A 20,600-nucleotide genomic window follows, 5' to 3' on the forward strand; every position below is an offset into this window, starting at 1 on the left:
ATTTCTGCCCTGATAATCTGCTTAGTGCTTGAGACTTTCATTAGTACTTCACATAATTGCATCTTCTCTTATTGCAGCCTTGTAAGACAGAAAACTATAATTTCCATGCCCCTATTGCATCACTAGAAACAGAAATTAAAGGCTTATCTGTGACTGGATTTAATGAATTCTCATAGATTTTCTTGTCCTTTTTGGATATTTTGTCTTCATACCCATTGAAAATAATTGTCAGACACTGCAAGTTTTTTCATTCTTGCATTAGAGCAAAAATACCAAACCCTCTTCCATCATCATTAATATTAGCAGGAAGACACCATCACCCCCCCAAAAAAACAATTTCCCCACAGAAGATCTTGTATTTTATGTTGCTTCTTCTACAAAATATGCTATTTATGCTAAATACGAGATTTGGCACAAAACAAAACAAAAACCCTCCTCTAAAATTTTCACAAAATAGTCCTGAGATGCAAAGAAAGTTTTCCCAAATTCTTATGCTCTTGCCCGACAGAAAAGTTCTGAAAGTTTTCATTTCCATCTGTGATAACAAAATTAGCAGATTTATATCCCTACATTAAACCACCCATTATGTTCATTGTATTGATGCTCAAAACCTCATCCTCTTAGATAGCAATTAACACTTACCAGGGAATAAATTTCAGTGAGATTTATTTCTAAGTAAATATGCTTGTGATATCATTATTAGCCAGTAGTGGTGGGCATGAACCACCAGTTGTTGTTTTTTTTAAAAATTTTGGCCAAACAGGTGTTCGGTACCTCCCAGCCCTGCCTCCCCTCAGAGGAAGCACCTGGAGGACGCAGGGCAGGGAAGTTGGGGCGCTGCCTCTTGAGTGGAGGCAGGGTTGGGAACCACCAAACACCTGTTTGGCTAGCGGTCTGCGCCCATCTCTGTTAGCCAGTACACTACACAGTCTTTGCCCAGTGACAGTTTTGAAAGAGGTTGTCTCATTTAACAGTAAAAAGAAATTTTAAAAAAGGAAAAAGTACCTTGATAGTCTTAAAAGTGTCTCACGAGACTTTTTTTCTTTTTCTTATTTGTTTTGCCACATGGAAAGCAGGCAGCATATACATTCAAGGTTATCTATTAACTCGTTTTACTCTGGTAGTGCTCCTATTTAAAATTCTATATGTTTTGTGTTACACAGTTTTCAATTTGTTCAGTTTTATCTCCTGTTCTTGATGGGACACCACTAGCTGAGCTGTCTAAACATTCTCAGATCTCTCCCATATGTTAAGGGAGAGCAGTATTAGCTGCTTTATTTGTGAATGATAGAAAATTATATAGAATTACATATTTTTTTCACCATTCGGTTACCATAATTAAATATTGCCTTGAAGGGCCGTAACCGTTTACGTTTAACTGATCTAGGCCTGAAGTGAGTCTTGAAATTCCCTGGAGGTATTGAGTGGGTGTCTTAACCATTTTGTGCCAGTAGATGGTGCTGTCAGACACTCATGTCAGTCAAGGGAAGCCCGCAATACAGCTGCACAGTGTTTTGGGATAAGATCTTTCATTCTTCTGGTGCCAACTCAATTGTTGCTTCTATAAATTCATAGATGTTTGGTGAGGCATGTTTACACATAGATGGTCTGGAATCTAGTGTTAACGTCTTATACTAGGCCAATAATCTAGTTTTGGTTGTATGGATCTCTGTTCTTTGCTACGGCTCGAGGCTGAACATACAGAAGTGTAGGGGTAATGTTAACTTTTGAATTCAGGCTTTTGAAACTCAGAACGACACAATGAGCACACTTCTCCCTTTGTAAAGAAATGACCTCCAGATGGTTGTCTAAGAAAATAGGAAGGGTTATGTTTATTAAAGATCTGCAGTTGTGATAGGAAAGGTAATAGAAGTCCTAGTGTGAGCTAACATGGTTGGAGATGTCAGGAAGCAAAAAAAGAGGCATGAGAGGGAAGAAAGTGTCATCAGCAGCCCCGGGGATAGCAGTCAAAGGTTGAGGTGTGGTCAGCATGGATCAGACCAGGCAAAAGACCATCTAGGAAACTTGAGGAGGTCCTCTGCTCTTCCTCATACAAAGACCTGCCTCTTCTTGAGTCTCAGCTGAGTTGCACCCAGTCACTTCCAACAATATGAGCGCATTCTGTGAACTAAACGTTGGGATGTTTGTCTGCCTTTGGGATCCCATTTCTTGAACACTCTCCCTGCTGCAGGTGTAAAAGCTATTTTATTCATTCATTCATTCATTCATTCATGGGTGGCAACGAGGCAACACACGTGTACATAATGGACTGCTCCTTTCTTGATTGCAAACTTTATTTTTCCTCCAAAACAATGAAATTCTTTGAACATAAGGTTTCAATACTTATTTCCTTCCAATCCTCTGTTGGGGACCAGCATGGATAAACAGTGGGAGGTATAATGTGCTTTGTAGTGGGAGTGGGGAATTGTTTAAATAGTTGACACTGACGACCTGAAAGTGCACAGTGTTCAAACTTTTACTGTAAGATACCAGTTCAAAATAGTTCTGTCATGCTTACTCCAGTGTTTCACTTTTTCCCCCCACTTCAGAGTGTTTCTTTGAAAGAAAGCAATACCAGCCTCGCTGAGTTTTTTTTGAAGTTTATCCAAAATAGTATCCTGAAGATTAAGGACAGGTAAAATCCCCTCACCCCTCTCTCTCTATCTTTTCTTTCTTTCTTTTTTCCCTACATTAGTCGTCATTTTTGTATAACAAAGGGGTTGGCCTGGTGACATGCTGCTTCTTCTTACTTCCAAATGACCTCTGAAGTTTATTTCTCAAAAAAAACTTTGGAACCTGAACCTTGTATTTTTCTTCTGTCCTTGTAAGAGAATAAGACCAAGAGAGAATGGATTGCCAGGAGCTGCCTATAAATCCATCAATCAATCAGTAGCTGAGGTAGTTTTAGAATCCAGTATACAAACACTAGAAGGTCTTGTAATATTTTAATCCCTAATACATTTATTATGCTTTTATTATGTTTTTGTGGACTAGAGTGCACCTCACCAGAAGCTTATGTCATGATAGATTTCTTATCTTTTAAGGTGCAGGTAAGGCTTTCTGTCCTTATTCACATGGACATGCAACCAGCATATATATAGATATTAGAAGCATATGAGCTGAAGGTGATTTTAGAGAAGAGTATGGCTTTAAGAGACTTTATGTGACCAGGAGGTCTTGATTAAATGGAGGCCCCTGATGGCAGAAATATATAGATTTAGGAACAAGAACAGCTACTCCCCTGGAAGTGGAATCAGAACTGGAACTTGCTGGCTGTTAAAGCTTTGCTTACTTAGTGAAGCTCACACCTTGTGCTATGTTTGGAAAATAGGTACAGTGGTGCCTCGCATTGTGACGTTAATTCGTTCCGCAAAAATCACTGCAGAATGAAAACGTCGCTATGCGATATTAAAAAGCCCATAGAAACGCATTGAAACCCCTTTAATGTGTTCCTATGGGCTTAAAACTCACCGTTCAGCGAAGATCCCCCATAGTGCAGCCATTTTCGCTGCCTCTTAAGGGAGGAATCAGTCCCTAAACACAGCGGGCGGCCATTTTGAAACCGCCGATCAGCTGGCTGAAAATCGTCGCTTTGCGATGCTCAGTTCCTGAAGCAGGGAACCGAGCATCGCAAAGGGAAATTCCCCCATAGGGAACATCACAAAAATGTGTCGCAAAGCGATTTCATCGCTAAACAGAGCGATCGCTATGCGAAGCACCACTGTAGTTAGGACTGATCCTTTCCTTCTAGAGGACCTCAGCTGAGATTGTTGTCCAAGTACTTGTTAAAGTGACAGAAGTCTTGCTTGGACTTGGGAAGGAATTGTGAAAAGTATTTGGAGAAGAAAATGATGAATGTGACGTTTGGCTGTTGAGTTATTTTTCTTACAAATGTTGATTTGGACATAATTAGCTGGCCTTCCAAGCCAAAGAACTAAAAATATTTTGGGATTCAGTAGAAAAATCTGAAGCTGGAATGACTAATGGGACCACAAACTTGCATACAGTAAGTAAAAATAATTGTCACTAAGATACACAAAACTGGCGGTATTTCTGAAGAGTAGAATTCTGTAAGTGATTGGAGCTGACAAGGAGAAAAGATCAAAGTCTGTAGGAATGGCCCTGCTTTTGGGTCTCTAAATGCTTCTTTTTCGATCTGGTGTACTGAATGCATACTAATACAGGATTTCATAAGACTTTAATATTTTTGTCAGAAATTCATGTCAATCAAAAGCCTAGAAATGACTGATAACATTTTTGAAATCAGCCACAGCAGAATATGGGAATAAGTGTATCTAGACTGATTGGGAACATTGGTCTGTCTAGGCAAGCACTGTCATGGAAATGAGACTCCGTGGTTTAGGCCAGAGACTTTTCTCAGCCTTATGGATCAGAGGTCCTCTTAAGTAGTGACTGAAACTTAGGACCTTATTCGTGCAAAGCACATGCTCTGTTACAGAGCTATGGCCCTTCCCTTCTAATAATGGGTGCTGGGCCTCAGGGTGTTGTGATTACTGTTGTCCTCTTCCAGAAAGGTCCACTCAGGTTTCAGTGACTCTGAGAGAATTGCCAACAGTAAGCAGAGAGAAATGTTAGCTTGGAAATCATATTACCCATTTTTGAAGGGATGTCCCTACCCACCCATTAGGAACAAATCTGCATTCTATAGTAAATACATGTCTTGCACTGCTTTCTCTTTTTACCTTCAAGTAAATTCTTCCTCGGTGTTATGTGGTTCTATTACCACCTTTGAATGTTTGGTTCATGTTGTTGGTCAGGTACTACGTCCAGCGCTGTGGAATCCCACAAGGCTCCATTTTGTCTACTCTGCTTTGCAACTTCTGTTACGGAGACATGGAGAATAAGTTACTGCAGGGTGTGCAGAAAGATGGGTATGATAGTATTCCCTTATTTTTTTAACATACTTGTTATTCCCGAACACCCTTCAGAAATACTCAGCATCAGTTATGTAGCCTTGCCTAGGAAGACCCAACACAAACTCTCCCAGCTGGATGCAAAGAATAAATGGACGACCAGACAGCCAGGTAGACATGGCATGTAGAATTTAAATCTGTCTACATGGCCCAAGGCCAAGCATTATTGGGAACTCTACAGTCTTGGAAATGTCCAGAAAAGGCTGCCTTGCTCCAGCAGTCAACAAAGACATCTGCAGTAGTGAAAATGAATTTAATTTCAGCTGCCATCTTTTTCATTGATGTACCCAGTTTGCCTCCTGTTCCAGTGAACCTGAAGCGAGAGAACTCCATTAATGTGTACCAGACAGCAGAGCTGATACAAACCAGTACCAGAGACCCCTGTCACATATAAAGAAAATGAAATACATAGAACAAACAGAGTAATTCCTGGTGAAACCTCTTTTTGTTCTCTAACTAGCCAACATGCCTCTCTTACAGGATAGATAACATACCTGCTGCCTTAAAAACCATTGCTAAGACTTTGTCCCTGAGTTATTTGGAGAGTTCCTCCTGGGAGGTTAATTCTATGTTGAAAATTTCTGTATGATTTATTCATGATGACCATCAACCTCCCCACTCCAATGACGTTATACTCTTGTTAGTCACTTCTCACTTAGGAGATGGCTGTCTTCTCCCCTGCACCAGAGATCCATTCAGGTCTGTGAGACTCCTCCCATTTCTTAATGCATAGCCATGGCAATTCAGTCAAGAATCCTTTTTGGTATCTTCAGTGGGCCTCTTTGGAAAAAATAGTGAAAAGTACCTGTGACAGACCACCAGGCTTAGGGAGCTTTGCTCTAACCACTTAGCTCCCCTGCCCTGCTGATCTTGGAACAGGTGAGCGTAGGATGATGGTGGCTAGAGAAAATGCTTTTATGGTACCTCCTGACCTAAGTGCTTTCGGGGAATTCTAAATACCCCACAAGGTTGAGCGCTTAAGATTCTTACACCAGCCGTACAAGGTAGAACTGTCACCACATCTACAAGAATTACCAACTCCCAGTAGGTGCTCGAAACAAAACCTGGGTTTAAGCAACACAGATGCCCCTTATCCAAAAATCCAGGAAATTTAATGGAGAGATGTTTATAGTTTATTAAAGAGAGTGAAAAAGGCAAAAGTTTCAAAAGGTTTCAAAAAGGTATCAAAAGTATTCTGGAGCAACCATCAACTAACATCTCAGGTAGCAGCAATACCGAGCAAACGCATAAGAAAATTAGAAAACTAACAAAACTATCTAGTACTTACGTAGTAGTACAGCATCAGTAGTCTCGGAGTATGCACAGAGTGCATCTCTTTCAGCACAGCATAACAGAACAACAACTGGGCATAGCTTCTAAGTGAAAACTAAGCCAACTGAAGAAACTTCTGAACTTCTTTTTTATACTTTATTCATGAGCTTCTAGATCAGTGATGGTGAACTTTTTGAGTCTGAGTGTCCAAACTGCAACCAACACAAAATCAACTTGTTTATTTCAAAGTGCCAACACTGCAGTTAAAACCCGAATACTGAGGTTTTAGTTTTAAAAAAACAACTGCTTCTGCACTGCAAGGGTTTAATACTTGTTCTTTTTTCTATGGGCAGTACAGTGGTACCTCAACTTGCAAACGCCCCTACTTGCGAACGATTTGACTTATGAACGGCTCTGTTTGCAAAAAGTTGCTTCGACTTGCAAACAGAGCCTTGACTTAGGAACTGAAATTTAAAAAAAAAAACCTTTCCTGCCCTTTTTTGACCTAAGTTCACCTTAGGTCAAAAGAAGAAGAAAAATTTAAAAATTGCCCCCGTAGTGGTAGAGTACAGATTAATCAGCTTTGCATTAGTTCCTATGGGAACTAATGCCTCTACATGCGAACAGCGCCTCGACCTACGAACAGAAAACAGCACATACGGATTAAGTGGTTTTCAATGCATTCCAATGGGAAAATTTGACTTGATTTACTAACTTTTTGACCTATGAACTTAATTCTAATACGGATTAAGTTTGTAAGTAGGGGTACCACTGTATTTATAAAGAAATACTTACTGGTCCTCCAATCCCCTATTGGGCTAGACCAGTAATGGTCGCCATTGCACCTCCGCGGGACCACTGCACTAGCAGAGGGGAGTGCCAAAATCCGGGATCAGAGGACGGGTATTTCTCGATGGCAACCTATGGCTCGCATGCCCACAGAGAGGGCTCTCTGTGCCAGCTGTGGCACGCGTGCCATAGGTTCATCATCACTGTTCTAGATCTTTCGAGATGGTCTGCCAATCAGGCTTCGGGTTCTCTCAAATGTTCCTGAAGACTAGAATAGTTTCTGCTCCCACTCTTTCACATACAGCTAAAGTAATTTCCCGGTTAGCACAGTACTAGGCAACAAGCCAGTTGAACCTTAAAGCCTTCACCCCAAAGATACCACAGATGGTATTTCCATTCCTTTACAGGCGGAAACTGCCCCCACCTTTCTTCCAGATAGTCATTCCCAGGCACTGAGAAAAGCATGACTTTTCCAGAAAGGTCCTCAATCTATGTTTTCCCATTTACTCAGTTTCTTCCCAGTACCTTCCTTTGGGAAGCTTACTGTCTTTCATGTCAAGGTCCATGCATGGATGAAAGATATGCTTACTGTGATTTATGGGGCAGGTGTGATGGGGGTGGGAGAATCAGAAATTAATTTTAATTTGTTACAATAAGTTCAGTTGCATTTTTGCAGTCTCATTGGCCACATTGCCCAGAAACATGGGAAAAATCACATGTCCTCTGCAAGTGTCCTCAGATGAACTTTGAGATCCATGAGGTGAAGCGCCACAAACCTGCCCTGTTGTCCTTGCATCTCTAAGCCTTCATAAAAACACAAAATAATCTTACCCATGCATGTTCTCTGTTCAACTGCCAATGCCAGACAAATTAACTTCGTGTCATAGAAGTCTTAAACAAATAAACTGGAATGCCACAAACTCATCTATCCAAGCAGATTCATTAATAATTGTCCCCATCATCATTTTGAAACTGGCAAAAACAACAATGCCGTCTCCTACTTACTTACTGTAGATTTTATTCAAGAGAGACAAGAAAATTCATATGTGGTGGGATATGAATGAACTACTTTATGCTTTCTCTTTTAATAGGAGAGAAAAGGAGGTGGGAAACTGAATTTCTAGAAATGTCTTTCTAAATAAAAAGTAAACAGGCATTACTGTAGAAACCCAGTCCTTCTCAAGACTAACTTTAACACTTTGTTTAACATTGCAGAGTGTTGATGCGTTTAACTGATGATTTCTTGCTTGTTACGCCTCATTTAACACAAGCAAAAATGTTTTTGAGGTAAGACACAAAGAATTGAAGTTTTCAATGGGCGATTCAATCCTCTTTATTTAAACTTCGGTTTTCCTTAGTCCTGCTTATGCGTAAAAGTTATAGAAACCTATAAGCCCTACTTTGTTTTACTCTGTTTTCTTTCATATTTTCATGGAGAGTTGATCTTAATGCATGATGTGTTGTTACTTCCCCAAAGTTCAGATATAATGGTGAATGTAATATTGAGCAAAAATGTATATTCCTGACAATCCTGGCTCATGGTGTATGATATGATGTAATGCTATAGCTGAAATTCAGTAGTAAATCGCAATTAGAATAGAACCATTGAATCTGGGGATTTGGTAAATCAAGCCCTTTGTAAGTTCCACTGATTCAGAGGGCCTGCTCTAGTTGCAACTTATTACTGAATTTCTGCCAATAAAATGGCTGAAATCCAATAACGTAAAGTTTTGCTACATACGCCTAATGACAGCAGTGTTGATTTTCAGACATCCTGGCATCTCCAGGACTAAAGAGATCCTAAGGGAGCCTGAGAATCTTGGGGAGGGGATAGGAAATGTTTTATTAACGAAATATGGCCACAGCTGACATAATCAGGCTTACACAGCATAATTTATGCTACTGGATTTCAGCCAAATAATATAATATGCATGAGGGAAATAAAACAAAGCAGATTTTAACAAACATTCTTGAAGTTGTGACAGCATACTTGAACAAACATGTGCACTGGCCAGGAGATGCATCTTGTCCTATATACTGTATTTCCTTCCATACTAACAGAAGAAGAAGGAATTTTACAAAGTAGGAAAAACATGTAGGCTTGCCTTAATTTCTGTAAATAATGAAAAATATGTTTCTCTGTGAGGAATTCAAACATTTTAGCAATTAAAATTATCAAATGAATGAATTCTTTAAATCTTCTTGCTATTTTGGGGGTCCTGTTCTCCCCACCCCACCCACCCTGTCTTTGAACAAAGAGAATCTCTAAAGACAGTCCTGATAATCCTGCATGTAAAAACAGTCAAAAATACCCTTCATATACATAAATCTGCTCTGGCTTTTATTTCATATTGCAGTAGAATAGAAATCAGATTAGAATAGATTACACTAGTAACCATGTCTTTTGCATTAATGTAGGACTCTTGCCATGGGAGTTCCTGAATATGGCTTTGTCATAAATCCAGCTAAGACAGTGGTGAATTTTCCCATTGATGAGGACATCCCAGGATGCTCAGAGTTCAAGCAGTTACCAGCTCACGGTGTCATCCCATGGTGTGGATTGTTAATTGATACCCAAACCCTTGAAGTTTACTGTGATTATTCCAGGTAGATAGGCATTGTGTTTGCATTGATTTTGTGAGTGCATGTTTTAACTGGTTAATTTATCAGCTAAAGTTTTGCTTGACTAATTGGTGGGGACTGATTGCAAGTTTCAGAGCTAAAGCTCCTGGTCTGTGAGAAAAGACCATACTTTTTATTTTGGTTCTTGTGAGTCAACAGAAACAGGGAATTTTGAAAGTTACAAACATGATCCTAGATCAGAAATTAAATAACTGTCTGGATGGACAATAGATTTGAACCCATGTCTCCTGAGTCCTGCATTGTCACTCTCTCCACTAATCCACGTTGTTGCTAGAGGCAAAAAGTGAATTGAGGACAATTGGACTGAAACTATTCAATTCAGATTTTCCTTCAGAGCAGTAGCTGTACAGTTTGTGAACCGTGAGATTAGATGAAACCTCCCTGACAGATGCCTGTTAATCCGGCTCTGTTTGGGAAAGAATTGTCTTCTCGTTTTGTTTCTCTGGCTGCATTTTTTAACTGGTCAGTCACACTTTATGTATGCATTTCTGGAGGCCTGTGTGATGAAAGATTGCGAGCCAGTCCAACTCGCAAGACTTCAGCCATTGCCTCACGGCATGAAAAACCCACAAGACAGTTGGTTTTTATGATTGCTATGGTGCTTTGCAAGACGGTTTCTTTTATGGCCATGCTTTGCAAGATGTTTCCCCCCCCCCCCAGACAGATGCCTCGCAATACGAATAAATTTCATTTGTTCTGCAAGGTTCCCATAGGGAACCTCACAAGACGATTTTTTTTGCAAGACAGTGATTCTCACGGAACAAATAAATAAATAAATAAACAAATTACATTCATCTTGAGGGGCACCACTGCACATATGCAGAAGTAGGTGATAACTTTATAGGCCACGAAAGAAATCATGCAATCTGCTACCTTTCGTGAAACAGATGTCCACTTTCTCAAGCACGCACCAATGTCTTAAGAGTTCAAAAATTCATGACATGGATTTTGTCAGGTGTTTATCTTAAATCTAAGTTAGGAAAGATGTGGGCTGCAATAGAGTTGTGACTTTAGTGGTCTGGTCTCTAAATGTATCACCTACCCCTGCATTCGTTCTGCATAGTGACTGAAAATACAGCTTGGAATGGGTACTGTTATGGACTACAGCTCCTAGGATTTCACAGCTAAGATAGGGATTCTGAGAGCTGTAGTACAAAAAAGTAACTTTTCTGACCTCTGTTTGAGTATGGCAATATAGATTACTATTGTCCGGTTTCCTGCCCATAGTGAGGATTCTTATGCACAGTTCAGATAACCTCTTTCCATTGGACTAGATCCAATTATTAGAACCACAGTGGTATTAGAATTGTCTTCCCTTGTGTCCCCTCCGCTGTCAAACTCGCATGGGGCTGCAAAGCTCTCGCATCTGAAGAAGAGTTGGATGCCTAGCATTTTATAAACTTTAGTAGAAGGGCTGCTTGTAGGCATAGTTCTGTAAAGTGTACAGCTCTGTTGAGGGGTTTGATGCTTTAAGGCTATTTTCCTTATTTATTAAGGTGAAATAATTTTAAATCGTATGCCTCTGCCATCAAGTCCAAATAGGATAGAAGGCAGTATGGAAAAGATTTCAGTTAACAAAATAATGAAATGCAGATACTGTAATGAAATTGGTGGCAGTGTCAAATCTGCAGTGGAAGGAATAATTGGTTCAGCCGGTCTATGTGCTTGCTCCTGTCAGTTGTATTACCTCTTTAGTTCATAAGTGTACTTAACCATGTAGTTAAAGTCTAATTTGTTTCTTTCATTTTAAGCATGATTTTGATCTACGTAACTCTTAATTAAAAATTGGCATTTTCTGTATACGTTTTAATCTAAGTTTATCTTTCTGAAACAGGCAGTATTTATAATCTTATTCAGGCCAGCCTCACCTCTTTTTTTTTCCAAAAAATGAAAATGAACTGAGATTATGTTGTATACCCGAAATATCACTGCTTGTAAGCCTGCTGCTAGGACCACCTAGCTCTGAAGTACCCAGTGAATCTCTCTGTTGAACAGTTTGTAGCAGAAGTATTGAGCCTGTTGGATGAAAAATATGTGATGATAATGAAAAATTAAGGAAGCCGACTTCAGTCCAATCCTAATTAAACTACATCATTGTTTTGATGGAACAGCTGGTTAAGTTCTGCCCTCTGCCTCCCCTTCTCCCATCTTGTCTCCCCTTACAGCTATGCCTGCACGTCTATCCGATCAAGCCTGTCTTTCAACTCTAGCACCAAAGCGGGTGTGCGCCTGAGAAATAAACTGCTTGCAGTCCTGCAGCTGAAATGCCACAGTTTGTTCGTAGATTTACAGGTAAGAAAAGACAGCAGTAATGCCTGGAAGAAGCCTTCTAGTTAAACTGAATCCAGATGTGCTGTCAAGTCTAAGGAATTCCTGCCATCCAGCACCACTGTTGTGGAAGCTTCTGGGGTTTAATTTATTTTGTTTTTATGGATTAAATAGAATAGTTACTCCCAATGAACTAATTTGATCTATTTTTTAACAATACAGTACGTTTCTTTCATTCTTAATTGCTTAAAATTTTTACTCTATTTATTTATTTATATTGGAGAAACATTCAAAGCAGTACGTTTTAATGTCATTGTTTTCCTCCCCCTCAATGTAGATCAATAGTCTAAGAACAGTCTGTATTAATATCTGCAAGATACTTCTGCTTCAAGCCTACAGGTATGTGTGGATAACTTCAGAAGCACCAGTACTATTAAAAGCCACTGGAAGGTGCTCTTCGTTAGGCAAATACAAATGTCTTACCTGCAACATTGGTCTTTGATGTGCTGAACTTTGCCTCTTTAATACAGGAAGTTTGGAGCCACTTGCTTGAGTGGTACTTTACATCTTCTCCTTATAATGCATTTCATTTTGTGTACAGCTTAGAAAAGTTACCTTTGCTAGATTTCTTGGCTACTAGATTCCGGGAGCTATAGTCCAAAAAAAACCTCTCTTTCTAAGCTCTGGTTCAGCGAAGTAATTGAGACACAGATATGTTAACAAGTTTCCTCTTAACTAGTCATAAGTGCCCTACAGGTAACTTAGATTTTATCTGTCCCAAAGAGGAAATTTAGAAGTGATGTTTCAGTAGGAACGAGGACATAAAATGTGTCTCTTAATGTTGATTGACTACAACTCCCATCAGCATAATCAGCAGTGAGGAATCATAGGAGCAGCAGTCCAACAATATCTGAAGGGCTTTACCTTCCCCATCACAGCTACAGAGGTTGTACTACTCTTAGATCTAGGGTTCCAAACTACATTTGTGTAATAGTTTCCCTGCCTCGCCTTCTATGCTGCTGTTTTCCTGTTATTGGGTTCCTGCAAACTCCCTCCCTATGTCTCATTATCTTCAGCCTCAGGTAATTAGATCCAGAATGGTGGTGCCCTCCCTGCTCCTGCCCTCTCCTGAGTTTTAAGGTCAACCTGGCCCGATATATATTGCTAACCATATTCCATTTCTGCTGTTTCCTTTGGATCAATTTTCAAATACCCAGATCAGTGAAGGTCTTCCCACTTGAAAAGGCTAAGGCTCAAGCTCTTGACAGATGTGTCACCAAGAGGGTTTATAGATTACTCTTTTGGCACTCCCTTGCCTTCCCCATGTAAGGAATAGCACAAAAAGAAGCTTCACTCAGAAACGTATATCAGTTCAAAATCAAATAATTTTAAAGAAAAGGAACTAAGTATGGAACAAAGCTTGAAACCTTGGATTCAGTGCATAATCATCAGAGACTGGAGAAGCCTATATCATGAAACAAGCAGGAATAAAGAAAAAACTCAGTCTAAAAAGCAGGATTGTGATGCGTGGTTACAAAAATTCTCCTACTCATGATTTTTCCAAGTCTTACCATGATGATACTCCCCACTAAGACTCTGCCCCCTTCAGTGAGATTTCCCAACTTCCCCAAAAAATGAAACACTTGTCTCATTTTCCCTTTTTGGTTTTGTTTTGTTTGCCTTCCCATTATTTTATATAGGAATTTGCCAACTTTTATATAGCTTAGTGCCCTTTCTAGGTGAGTCCTGGACAGATATGATGCCATTTTGCGCAAGAGGTGTAATATTCATGTGCATTTTGGCTTTTCTTCCAGGAAAAAAAATGACCAGGAAACTTCTGAACAATCCTGTGAGATTTCATGCAAAATCTTCCCACAGAGGAATCTCTCTGTGAGAAGAAAGGAGTGATTTTTTTTCTTAGTTTCTTGTCAAGAGTGAGAGGCTTCAATGATTCACATCCATACTAAAATGTGTATTTGTATTGCAAAATTTTAATGTGAATTTAGCAATTAGAGATGGGGATAAATCAGGAAAAAATGTACTTTGTCAGGATTCGTCGTTTGTCGAAATGGACAAAGCACCAAATATTAGCAACAAATTGACATCTTCATCAATTCATCATTAAAACATGTCTCACCAAACAACTGATCAGTGGGACATTTGACAGTCAAGCTGGCCATTTCCAGTCCTGCAGCCAGCCTGCATGATGGTACAAATAAAAATGAGTAAATATTCATCCCTCCATATTCATCGGGGTCTCTGGACCTAACAAATGGGAAGGGACAAATATCCCACGAATCAGTGATATTTCACAAATATTACAATTCATTTTTTATTTGTCCCCATGCCTAGTACCAATGATTAGATCTGCTCAGTTCCGAAACTGAGGCTGCAGATTAGTACCTAACTAATTTGATCTCAGTCCAAACTATGGGCAACCGCTCCCTTCATCTACCCTATTGTCTACAGATGGACATTAAGTATGTAATTCATTAACTACTTTTTTGTGTGGAACATTGTGTCTGTATAAAATCTGCCAGGACTTCAACCTGTGTCCTTTAAAGCCATGCCCACTATGCATCACAATTCCCATCTCCACTTTCTTAAATACTGATAAGGTAATTAAGTTCATTTTCCCACCACCACCCTTCCCTACAAACATTTGCTTATCATTACTGAACATGCACTTTGGTCAAGGCCAAATGAGAATGGCTTAGGGCGTAATGGGAAACCACTCAGGTTGGCTGTTTAATCTTGTCACTCTTTTGTAGAACAACTGTGAAGGAAAGGGAGACCAAGCAAACAGATAATCTTTAGGAAAAGCCAAGGGATTAAGGGGATAAGAGTGAAGCAAGGTGTCACTATGGCCAAAGCCATCCTCTTTCAGACAGCTGTCTGATTTGACTCACTGTTTGCACCACAGTGATTCTTTTCTCCTAGTAAGGCTGAGCCCCTGTGCACTTTAGTAAAGCTTAAGTGATGTAGAGCCTTTTATTTTTATTTTTTAAATTCTAGGTTCCATGCATGTGTTCTTCAGCTTCCATTTAACCAAAAAATTAAGAGCAATCGCAGATTTTTCCTGAAGATAATCTCTGATACCGCTTCATGCTGCTTCTCTGTTTTGAAAACTAAAAATAAAGGTAGGCTGAATGAAATGTCTCTAAAAATGTAATCTAAAGTTACTTCTAAGAGTGGGTTTTTGATTCATTTTTCTTGCTTAGAAATGAACTAGACATGATGCTAAATGTTGTCACTGGAAATGGAGTCAGGTTAAGAAGGTTAGCTTGACCATGGGGACTTCCATTGTGACATAGCAGGAAGCTGGAACACAACCACAGAGCCTAAGTACTTACCAATGAATGGGATTTTGGGATTGCCTGGACTACAGATAGCTTAGTTATCCATTCTGGTAGTTCTACCTACCCTTCAGGCACCTTGCAGATACCTGAATGTGATGCACCTGGCAAAAAGGCCAACGTTAGAAGGCTTGGGACTTAACTAGTCAAAGCTCCACCCAAATGCCCTCTTCTCATCTCAGTGCTAAGTGGGAGCTCTCTTTCTGAGAAGAACAGAACGGAGAATTATCCTGTTTGTAGTCCTGGAAATCCAGAAACCTCATCCCTACTGTTTTGTAGAAAACCATTTTAAAGACCAGACTGGACACTCATCTAAATATATGACTGGGAATCCCATGTTAGTTTTAAATCTCTTTCTCTCTTTAAAGAGCTGGCACCAAGGAAAGGAGGAGAATCCAAATTGCAGTCTTATATCTTCAGAGCCTTGCCAAGAAGTAGTTCCCACACCAAAATCTCAGAATTAAAAGTTTGGCAAAGCTTCATGTTTTATAAAGGCTTAAGAACAGCAGCACTCCCCTTTGTTCATGCTTCCCCACAGCTTCGCTTGGTTTTTATTGCTGGGAGATACATTTTATAGGAGATGAGTCTGTTCCAAGCCTAGAGACACACACCCCTTCATTCATCAAAGAGAAGGAGAGCCAGGTGGAGAAGCCTCCAGGGAGGCAGCTGGCTTCTGGTCCCCAGATGTTTGGCCAACAGTCAGATTCTCCTCCTTCAGACAAAGGCTGGAGTGAAGCTGGAAGAACAGTTGTTTAGGATGAGCTCAGTGCTGTGACGTGGTTTTTTGTTTTTTGTTGTTTTAAGTGTAACAGAACCTCTCTAGAATTTAGTCGTTACATTTTTGAACGACAACATACAGGTTCTTGGATTTGTAATTTAAGAATACTTTTTTGAACTCTACAAATGTGTATGTGCTTAAATAAAAACGGAATGTATAACAAATGCAAGTCTTACTTAACAAGGGTTAATTAAGGTTTGCATCAGTTACCGTATTTGCCGGCGTACAAGATGACTTTTTGGCCCTGAAAAACATGCCTCCAAGTGGGGGAGGGTCGTCTTGTACGCCGGGTGCATGTCTAGCAAACCCTCGCTCTCCCAGCGAAGTCACTTACCTGGTAGTAAGACCCAGTAGCGCCCCGCTCCTAGCCTGGGAACAGCCTGACTCTAGCGCCGAACAGCTGACTGTCGGAACAGCAGAGAGGCGGCAGCCATTTTGAGATGTGACCACATGGCTGCTGCCTCTCCAAAATGGCTGCCGCCTCTCCAAAATGGCTGCCACCTCCGAAAAGGAACCAAAAGGGGCAAAAGGAACTCTCCCCATGATGCAGCCAAAGCAGAATCACGCATGCGGAAGAAGGGGTAGTCTTATACAGCAAGTATATAACAAACTCTACATTCTGAGTGAGAATGTTGGGGGACTGTCTTATACTCCCCGTCGCCTTATACACCGGCAAATACGGTACATGTTCCCTTTGCTAATGCAAAATGTGTCCTCTTACACATATATATATATATATATATATATATATATATATATATATATATATATATATATATATATATATATACACTCTCTCTCTCTCTCTCTCTCTCTCTCTCTCTCTCTCTCTTTAAAATAATTGCTCTCCTCCCAAAAAGACTGTTTCAAGATTGCGGAAAGAATCTCTTAATTAAACTCTTATGTGGATTTGTTTTCCTTTCAGATGTTTCTTTTACTTCTACTGGTACTTCAGTGGTGCTGACATACGAAGTGGTACAATGGCTCACCTACCATGCCTTTGTTATTAAGCTGACACATCACAAGGTTATTTACAAGTGTCTTCTTGCACCATTGAAACACTGTAAGTACTTTTCCCCTTCGATATTTATTGTTCATGTCTTTTGGTTTTCTTCATGAGTGCATGGTGAGACAACACATCTAATATGCAGTGTGATGATTAATTACCATCTCCATCTGTGGTCCGCCACGCCAATTTACATCTTCGACGGATGTAAATGGGTGAAGCTCCTATCTTGATGTTGGGGCACTCACCATACTTGTCCATGCTCTTGTAGTCTCGAGATTAGACCACTGTAGTGCACTCTATGTGGGGCTTCTCTTGAGATTGATGCAGAAACTTCAAATGGTCCAGAACACAGTGACCAGATTACTAACTGGGGTGAAAAAAAATATCATATTTCCCCCCACTTTGGCCTCCTTACACTGGTTGCCCATTACATTCTTCATCGATTTCAAGGTGCTAATGATTACATATAAAGCCCTAAACAGTTTAGGACCTCAATACGTGTCAGAGCACCTTCTTCCACCTAGTTCTACCTGTGTCACTCATTCTAGTCAGGCTGGGCGGCTGAGGGGCTTAACTCTGAGAGAGGTGGGGAAGGAAAAAACTAGAAACTGGGCCTTCTCGGCGGTGGCCGCCGCGCCTTTGGAACATCCTCCGTCCTGAAAACTCCTCGCTTGGAGTTTTTAAGAGTAAACTGAAGACCTGGCTCTTCAGGCAGGCCTTCCCTCCTGACATTACTTAAATTCTTCCCCTGGTTTTTCCATCTTGGGTTATGTTTGCTTGTTTTAGTTTTTTTAAAACTGATGTTTCTAATTGTATTGCTTTTTGGACTGTAAACAGCTCAGAGTAGATTTGTCTAGACAAAAGCCAAATAAATAAAAATAAAGACAAAAACATTGTGGTACTTTAAAGACTAACTGCTATAATTTAATATCAGCGTTTGTGAACAAAGTCCAGTTCCTTACACATAAGACTGCAGTTGCATGGCAGATAATTATCCATTTATACATGGCCCCATATCTTATGGGTAAGGACATGAAAACAAAATGTGAAGTATTTTTGTATATATCAGATTATGATTTTTCTTGTGTCCTATTGATTGACCTCTACTTTTTTGGTGTGGTCTTTTAAAGAGCTTTGGAATGCCAGAAAATAAGAATGGGGAAGGAGGAAATGAATGACCTAAAAGATCTTTCTCTTTTCTGCAAAAACTTCCAGTGCAGAAAAAAAAATACAAAATAAAGAGGCACTCCCCCAAAGAACCTGAAATTTAAGAAATATGATTTTTTTTTTTTGCCATGCACATCTTTAATGTTAATATTCAATGGCTCTATCTCTGTAGGTAAAAAACGGTTGCTTCGGCAAATTCCAGAAACTACTGTCCAGTTCCTAAAAGAAGTGACAGAACCATCCCTATATGAAGACTTTAAAGCTATTCTGGATTAACTGCCTGTGACCACATTCCTCTTGAAACTCCAATTCATCCTCTTCATGCAATATGTTCATGCAGTAAGTTCTCCTAAGGCTACCTGGAAGTGTAATAAAGGTTTGCCATTTTCACTAAGCAATGAAATGTTAAACCACTTCAGTATCTATGTTTTTTTCTCCTCAATCAAAGTTTGGCTAATCCCTTTGATCATACAGGGAGAAAATGGACACTGCAGTCACACTTTAAATAAATTGTGAAATAATTCCTGCCTCGTTTTTGTCAAACAAATACCGAAATTAGTGTTCTTAGTATGTATCTTAAATAGATGCCTACAAGGTGGTATTCTTTCCCAGAAATCAGTTATGCTGACTCCCACAATTAGTTGACGAGCATGAAGATTTCCTTGAAAGTATTTCCTTATGCAAGGAAAATAACATACACTTCTGAATTACGTAAAATATTGATGTAGAATTTGTACAGATATAAGGAATACAATTTATCTACAATCTACAATCCAGATATGATGAGCTAACTGTGGTGGCTTAAAATGAATTATGTTTACACATTCCTATATATTTTTTCTAAGCCTTTTGAAAAATCTACAAAAGCATGGCACTACGTTGTATATTTTATTTTTATCATTCTTGGTAGTTGAAAATGTGAACTCTTAAACCTTGTTGAAAACCATGAAGTCTTATAATGCATTTCATTATTTTCACATAAGATACTCCATTATTTCATTGTATGTGGCTTATCAGCAAGAAAGTAATTTACAAGCCACTCAGTGTAGCTAGGGACTTGTCCTCAAACATTCATAGCCCTCAAACATTTTATGTGATGGTATTAGATCAGTGGTTCTTAACGTGGGCGATAATGCCCCCCAGGGGGCGATTTCATTTTTCAGGGGGGCGGTAGAACGAAAAGGGGCGGTGTGGGGGCGCTGGAGCAGAAGGGGGGGCGGTAGGGGGGCGCCGGAGCAAACCAAACCTGTGAAGATGGCTGCAGCCTTTTTACAGTGTGCATGAATATATATTTTCCTACAATTTTCATTTAGTTTCAGACTTTTTGTCTTGAAATTTTTAGTTCCTGCATTTGTTTTTATGCCCTTTTTATATTTCATCTTGCGTCTTAAAATTCACTTGCAACTAAATCATTAAATGTTACTTTTTGGGGGGCATTTCATTTTCTTGGAATTTAATTTTGTTTTCAGGGGTCATTGGATTTAAGTGTCTTAGATAAATAAATAAATAAATAAATAAATAAATAAATAAATAAATAAATAAATAAATAAATAAATAAATAAAAAGATATCATCACCGCGGGGAGGGGGGGCGATGATAACTTCTTCAATGGCTCAAGGGGGCGTTTCTTTCAAAAAGGTTAAGAACCACTGTATTAGATGATCCTAAGATTAGAATATGCACTCATGCGTAAGGGTTTTGAGATTCTGCTTTAATTTTATGGTGTTTATTAAAGTGACAGTGGAGGAGCTGCTGGCTTCTTCCTCAGTGCTTTTCTGACATATCAGTGGCTTCATTTGCCATGATAGCTGGGAAGGAAGGGGAATAATTCTGCCAGGATTCCCCATCATTCTAGTAATGACTTATTTACTTGCACCTTAAATCATCTATACAGAATATGAATGGCATGCTTGTTACATTTAATACAACACTGTTCCTCCTCATGATAGCCTAGTCTTTTTTCCAGTTACAGTAGCTTCATCTGAGTATGGCTGCTGATCATTTTTGGCAAATGAATTGTCCTCTTTGAGCAAGCTTCCCAAAACTGCAGTGCATTGCAGCTGGGTCACATTCTGTTCAATATTCTGTACCTTACAAAATGTGATTTATAGGATACATGAATCATATTTCCATGTTTTTGAAATGAAGAAAACCAGTCATGAGTTACCATCACTAGAAAACAGGTTTTTATCATTTTGTTCCCTGCATTTCAATCCCAACAATAAAATGGAAACAGAAAAAACTGGGTTGGATCAAGACTTATTCACACAGTTTGTTGTAACTTTCCTTCTGAAACGGCAGGCTTCCTAACTGAGCCTCCTTTATGCTGTTCGCCATTTTCATTATAATTGTCCAAACACACACAAAGAGAGAGAAAGCCTGGT

The 20,600-nt window shown here is 39.5% G+C and overlaps 1 protein-coding gene across 2 annotated transcripts in view; it reads left to right on the forward strand.

Moving 5' to 3' along the window:
- Positions 1-18,737, forward strand: part of TERT (telomerase reverse transcriptase) — a 32,950-nt gene extending 14,213 nt beyond the window's left edge. Inside the window, exons 8-16 of one of the 2 annotated variants that reach the window (XM_072998461.2) lie at positions 2,550-2,635; positions 4,779-4,892; positions 8,211-8,282; positions 9,414-9,548; positions 11,804-11,930; positions 12,244-12,305; positions 14,922-15,046; positions 16,966-17,103; positions 18,389-18,737. In XM_072998461.2, the coding sequence (XP_072854562.2) occupies positions 2,550-2,635; positions 4,779-4,892; positions 8,211-8,282; positions 9,414-9,548; positions 11,804-11,930; positions 12,244-12,305; positions 14,922-15,046; positions 16,966-17,103; positions 18,389-18,492 (963 nt within the window). In that variant the 3' untranslated portion in view covers positions 18,493-18,737. Of the gene's footprint in view, positions 1-2,549; positions 2,636-4,778; positions 4,893-8,210; positions 8,283-9,413; positions 9,603-11,803; positions 11,931-12,243; positions 12,306-14,921; positions 15,047-16,965; positions 17,104-18,388 lie in introns of both variants that reach the window. The other variant, XM_072998462.2, reaches the window with a different exon arrangement.
- Positions 18,738-20,600: the final 1,863 nt, after the last annotated feature.

The sequence above is a fragment of the Pogona vitticeps genome, chromosome 4 (assembly GCF_051106095.1).
Source record: "Pogona vitticeps strain Pit_001003342236 chromosome 4, PviZW2.1, whole genome shotgun sequence".
Lineage (NCBI taxonomy): Eukaryota > Metazoa > Chordata > Lepidosauria > Squamata > Agamidae > Pogona > Pogona vitticeps.